The sequence below is a fragment of the Nestor notabilis genome, unplaced genomic scaffold, assembly GCF_000696875.1.
Source record: "Nestor notabilis isolate BGI_N333 unplaced genomic scaffold, ASM69687v1 scaffold29291, whole genome shotgun sequence".
Classification (NCBI taxonomy): domain Eukaryota; kingdom Metazoa; phylum Chordata; class Aves; order Psittaciformes; family Psittacidae; genus Nestor; species Nestor notabilis.
Genome location: NW_009916617.1, coordinates 43,325 through 49,324, shown reverse-complemented (window position 1 = coordinate 49,324; position 6,000 = coordinate 43,325). Strand labels below are relative to the sequence as shown.

General features: G+C 54.1%; 1 protein-coding gene across 1 annotated transcript in view; it reads left to right on the top strand.

Moving 5' to 3' along the window:
- Window positions 1-4,823: 4,823 nt before the first annotated feature.
- Window positions 4,824-6,000, top strand: part of LOC104413611 (telomerase-binding protein EST1A-like) — a gene marked incomplete at both ends in the record, with an annotated part of 41,561 nt that continues 40,384 nt past the window's right edge. Inside the window, 2 exons of the mRNA XM_010024656.1 lie at window positions 4,824-4,940; window positions 5,451-5,619. Of these exons, the coding sequence (XP_010022958.1) occupies window positions 4,824-4,940; window positions 5,451-5,619 (286 nt within the window). The remainder of the gene's footprint in view (window positions 4,941-5,450; window positions 5,620-6,000) is intronic.

The window sequence follows — 6,000 nt, the reverse complement described above, 5'->3', positions numbered from 1 at the left end:
CCTCCCCCCCGCCCCACACCCTTTTCCCTGTGAAACAGAGATTTAGGACTGCAGAAAGCCTGGGTCGGAGCAGAGCTCGCAGCCCCTGCGGCGATGCAGCTGAAAGCCCGGGTAGATGCTTGCAGAGGGCGCTGCAGCAGGCGCTCTGCTGAGGAAACTGCCTCTTGGTAGACAAACAGCATGTGCTGTGCAAACCAGTACCCAGCTGGAGGGGGGAAACTCCTCTTTCCTACATGTAAAGAAACAGGAGGACTCCGCTGCAGCTCAGAGGGATTTTGTGATCATCAGAAAAACCACCCATCCCTGGTTCCCAGTTGCTTTTCCTCTGTGCTTTTCATCTGATGCTCATCAACTTCCATCTCTTCCATCCCGTCCCTTCTCCCTTCTCTCATTCTTGGGCTCTGCTTCAGAGCAGATAGCCTGGGCTCCACTGGAGGAGGCAGGGTCCCATCTCCAGCTCGCACAAGCAGCAGTGACTAGCACAAGGACATACTTTTGGATGGGAGCAGGGCAGTTGTCCTGCTGCGTGTAGCACAGGTTAGGTGTAAGGAAGATGGAGCATGCTCAGGGAGGTGAAACCTTAGAAGGTTTTAGCTGCTGCAGTGAATTCCTGTTGAATATGGAAAAACTGCTGCGTTTCAGATGTTTATAGCTTGGCCAAGTGTGGACAGATTTCGAGTAGGACAGGAAAACTCTCTGTTAAAAGGGTTATTCTGCAGCAAAGTCGCAGATCCCCTTTCCAGGATTTGCAGTTGCTGGGTTAGCTCAAGGAAAAGGTTGTAAGTGGGCTTTTGCTAACAAGGGTAAGGCACTATCTTGTTTCCTTGCCTCATTCTCACAAGTAGCCGAACTCTTTTGGCTATAGACTTCTAGAAGAATTTGGGCTGAGACAGGCACCCAGCATGGAAACTTCAGCTCCCATAGTTAAAGCCTGAGCCAACTGGAAAAGGGTCTTATGAGTGGCTAGTGTCAGGCAGGCTTAATAACACAGTGCTCAAAGCTCTGCCTGCAAAAGAGAGAGCTCATGTCCAGCATCTGGAGCCCTGACATCTGCAGGGGGTTTGCAGAAGCTCTCACTTATTTTTCTGGTGCAGAAAGACAGGTCTTGGAGGCAAATTCAAGCCTAGAAAGTGTGGGGTAATGTACATTACCCAGCCTGCTGTTTCAGGTTGCAAGGGATTGATGACACTCCTCCTTTAACACACTCTGCCTGCTCCTTTCTAGCCCTGTGCAGCGTTGCATGTACCTCAGGAGTTTTGCTGGTGTGGTTGATGCGAGGCTACAAGTGACCAAGAAACACATCTAGCCTAAGAAAGCTCCCTGCTGTGACCACAGCGTGATTCCATGGGCTGGTACAGGAGGTGGTGGTGCAGCATATGAGGGTAAGGGCTCACCCCAAGTCAGTGTTAGCTGCAAGTCCCGAAGCCCTGAGCTTACACTGTGGTTTAACAGCAGTTATTTAGGTAGTGGTGCCTCCTCTCCCCCCACACAGCACTTTTGATGGCGATGGCACCGCTGAAAGGTGACATTTGTAACTCCAACAAGCTGCGTGCTCCACTTCACAGGGTGGCTGCGCAGGCGGGAGCTGGGGGGTGACGTGGTGACAGGAGCTGTTGAGCTGATGCCGGCGTTAACAGGACGTGTCTGCCCGGTTGCAAGGAGAGAAGGTGGAGGGGGAACGTGTTGTGGTTGGTGATGCTCAGCCTGGGGTTGTGCTGGATACTTCCCTGTGGAGTATCACTGGTGGTGGCACGGAAGAGCCACGTGTCCGTGTGGCACCTTCTTTTCCCTGTGATTTCTGTCCATAGTCTGCTCCATGTCCTGGCTGTGTGGCTTCAGTTGTGGGACTATCGGAGGGATTTCTGATTACAGCTGATCTGGGGCCTCAGGGGAGGAAGTGGTGTATGGATGTGTGGCAGCTTTAGCTGATGGGATGCCATCGATGCCACCTGAACATGTCTGTGGCACCGAGCTTTTGGTGACTGCCTGTGGGGACAGGATGTGGCATTGCCTGTGGACCTGATGCTGTAGTTCTGCTTCTCCTGCACCCGCTGTGCATGTGGGAAACAGTTCAGGGAATTACAGGGTTTGCCCTGACCTGGGTGGTCAGGATCTCTCTGCCTGCTCTTGTTGGTGGTGTCCCCAGTTACACAAGTGCTGTTCAACTGCAGAGACAGGAATCATCCCAGTGTCATTCCAACCTCCAAGAACATCTCTTTCCACGAAGTTCCTGTTTTAATGCATCGTGCATGACCAGCAGCACATTGCTCAGCTCAGAGGTTACAATGCCCCAGGTGCTCCACAGCAGATTTGTTGCTCCAACCCCCTTTCAGCACATCTCTGTTTCTCTTAGTGCCATTGTGGGCTCAGACACTTTGTCCTGTGGGTGACAGACCTTGCTGTGGGTGCTGAGAGCTCAGTTCCTTACTGCCCATCACCTAAAACACTGCACAGGTTTCTAGCTAAGCACCCCAATTTCAGGAGCCCTTTGCTCATACCTTCACCTTGACTTGTCTTCTGTGGCAGTGGCTGCGGGGGCGCCGGGGGGCCCCCCCCCCCACCACAGTTGTGACCACTGGCTCCGGGCTCCCAGCTCCATGAAATCCAAGGCTCTTGCTTCCCAAGGAACGTGGTGAAAAGGGACAAAGAGAAAGTTTCTCTTGATTTATGTTTTTTTGTGTAAACTGGGTGTGAGCTGGTGGGGACATGGTTCGTGTCTGCAGCAACAGGAGGTGTTTGGAGCTGGGGCTGTAGTGCTCAGCTGGAGTGAGCGCATCACAGATGGTTGTAGCTGTGACAGCTCATGTGCAAGGAACGTTTTTACTCTCTTTTGGTTGTTTAATGTTGTTTGGGAACTTGTAGCCTGTGAGAAGAGCTGCTGGTGGCAGTGGGAAGGGTTGAGGTGCTGGTACCAAGCCTGGCCATGGCCACTGCAGAGCATTGCCCCAGCACTTGAAGTCAATCTCTGAAATACATCAGGGCTGTGCAGTGCTCATGACCTTATCCTCCAATACCTAAAGGGGCTACAAGAAACCTGGAGAGGGGCTTTGGCCAAGGGCCTGTAGGCACAGGACAAGGGGAATGGCTTTAACCTGTCAGAGGGGAGATTGAGATGAGCCCTTGGGCAGAAGCTCTTCCCTGGGAGGGTGCGCAGCTCCAGTGCCCAGAGAAGCTGTGGCTGCCCCATCCCTGGCAGTGTTCAAGGCCAGGTTGGACACAGGGGCTTGGACCACCCTGCTCTAGTGGAAGGTGTCCCTGCCCGTGGCAGGGGATTGGAGCTGGAGGAGCTTTAAGGTCCCTTCAACCCAAACCATTCCATGATTCTATGATCTCGCCCGAGTGCGGGAGGAGGGCGCGCGGGGCAGACGACTGTAATTTCTTGCACTGGACCGTGGCCAGAGCACTGGGACTGACACTCTTAATTGTGGGAAAGGCTTCATGAAAGAGATTTACTGTCCCAGAGTGGTCACATCTTTAGTTTTATGTTTCCTCCAAAAGCTGACAGCCCCTGCAGTACAGCACTTCCTACCATCGCTCTGCGGCACCAGCTCAGCCCTGCCTCTGGGAACCCTCGTTCGCTGCCAGGCGCCTTGGTGCCACCCTGGGTTACCCTCAGTGGGCTCCCCACTGGGTACTGAGTCACTGCCAGCTGTAAGAACTGGCCAAATGAAGCCTACAGATCTTCCTCCTGTTTTTTCTTGTATTTTTTAAGTGTTTTAGCTTTTTCCTGGTTGTTTTTAACCTTCCCCCCCATTGCTCTGGAATAATTTGCACTTAAAACTCCTCCATTTGTTCTCTGCACCTCAGATGTTTTGCTGGCCCCACAGCAGTGGGGTCTCAATGTCTTGCTTTAGTTCTCTTGCCCTTTGCTCAAAAACCCCTTGCTCTGCCACATCAGAGGAGTTCTGCTTCCAGCACCTTCTCCTTGTTCTCCTTCCCTGTCCTTGTGCCGCAGCTTTACTCACACGGGCACCCATTTGGAGCCAGCACTTACGTGTTTGCATTCCCTGCATCCCTCCAGGGAAGCCCCCAGCCAGCTGCTCTTCCCACCTCTCAAAGGAGGATGTGAACTGGGGGGCAGAGGGGATTGGGAGGGCAGGAGATGCCCCTGAGGCTTAAAAGCCTCCTGTGAGCAGGCGGCGCGGTGCCTGGGCAAGCGCGGGCAGCCTGGCATGCCCCAGGGGCTCTTGGCCTGGGTAAGTGGAACCAGCTCCAGGCAGTTCCCCCAGTCCAGCTCCCTGCTGCTCTCAGCAGCCTCAGAAGTGGTTTCTGGCTGGGTGTAGATGTGCCAGGGGGATTTGCTCTCGCTCCCAGCCGGCTCTGTTTGGAAGAGCTGTGGTCATGTGGCATCTACTTGAGTAACAGCTTCAATTAAACGCTCTTGACAAGCTGTTGTGTGACTGGTGAACTAATGGGAGGAGCCCCCTCCTCAACTGCTGAAGTTCAGACTCCAGCAGGGACAGAGATCAAACATGCAGCTAATTACCCTTTTAACACTTAAACATACCCCCCTCCTTCAGGGGAAAGGCAGCAGTTCCAAGCAGCAGCTTCTGTGCTGGGATCCCCCAGTGCCAGCTTGGACCAGGCTGGCTCAGCACATGAGGTGGGTCAGGCATGAGGTGGGCAGTGGGATTGCAGCTTCTTCCCGCTCCAGAGCTACTCATCACCTTTTTCCTCCTCTATATGGAGCAATTGGGTCGAGGGCAGGTGTGAGTTGGGAATCACCCACCCCTGCTCCATGCAGGATGCAGAAAGGGAGGCTGCAAAGAAGGGAGATGGAGCATCTGACTTGCTCCCCTCTGAACCCCCTCTCTGTCTCCTAGAGTGTGTGTCTGAAGACTGCCGCTCTGTCATCCAGGAGCAGGCCACAGCCCTGGGGCTCTCCATGTTTGCACTCTTGGTGAGGAGGTGCACCAGCCTGCTGAGGGAATGCATGCCAGGTAAGGGGTTCCATGCAGGAACCATCCATGCAGCTGCCCGTGAGGCAGCCTGGTGGGGTTCAAGCCCTTATTCCCTTCTCCTTCCCCTCTGCTTCCCCTTGGGTTCTCCCCCAGCATCCCAAGGTCTGCCCAGGTTATGGCTGGATCATCTGGCAGGAAAACCCCTGTTGTGTGTGCACAGGCAAAAAGGCTTGGAATAAAGGGATTGACTTAAGGCATGCTTTAGCCAGCCTTCCCAAAACTGGGACCTCAGAATCCTCTATGACTGGTGCAGTGGCACCCCACTGCCCTCAAGAAAAGGGATCACAGACATCCCAGTTCCCCCCCCCCACCCTGGCTAGTCTGTTTAGGGAGAACAGATCTGTCTTTGTGCTTGCTGTGGGTTGTGGCTGTTCCCTTGTGCATCCAAGGCTGGGATGTTGGGATCAGTGTCGTGCATCCCCAGTCCCTACCCAAGCCTGGCTCCTGGCTGCAGTGAGCTGCCTCAGCTCTCACATCTTGTATTTGCAGTTCAGCCACAAGAGGTGGAGCAGGAGGATGAGGAGGACGACATCAAGGTCTCTGCCTTGCCCCAGGACCTGAAGGAGCTGCTTCCCAGTGTGAAGGTCTGGTCGGACTGGATGCTTGGCCACCCGGACACATGGAATCCTCCTCCGACCTCTCTCGAGCTCCCCAAACAGTACGTGCATCCTCTGCTCTGTCTTCTGGTGTCTGCTCCCTCCTTGTGTCACCTTTCCCCCTTGCTCGTGCTCACTCCTGGCTGTGGCACTCTGCCCTGAGCCCCCAGGAGAGGCTCACTGCACAGGGGATGTTTGGGAAGGAATTGTCACCTTGGGTGACCATAACTTCTTCACTAGATGGGACTCAAGTGTCTCCCAGGGGGCTTGGTGGGTGCCGTTTGCTTCTGTGTGTTAGGAGATGGCCCATTTTTACTTTCTACTTAGGATGTGCATCTGCTTTTGTTGGGATACATCTCCTTCACGTGCTCTGCATGTAGGCAGGACCTTCCCCTCTACAAGAGGGAAGTCCCATTTCCAGCATAAGCACTTTCTTGCCTTTT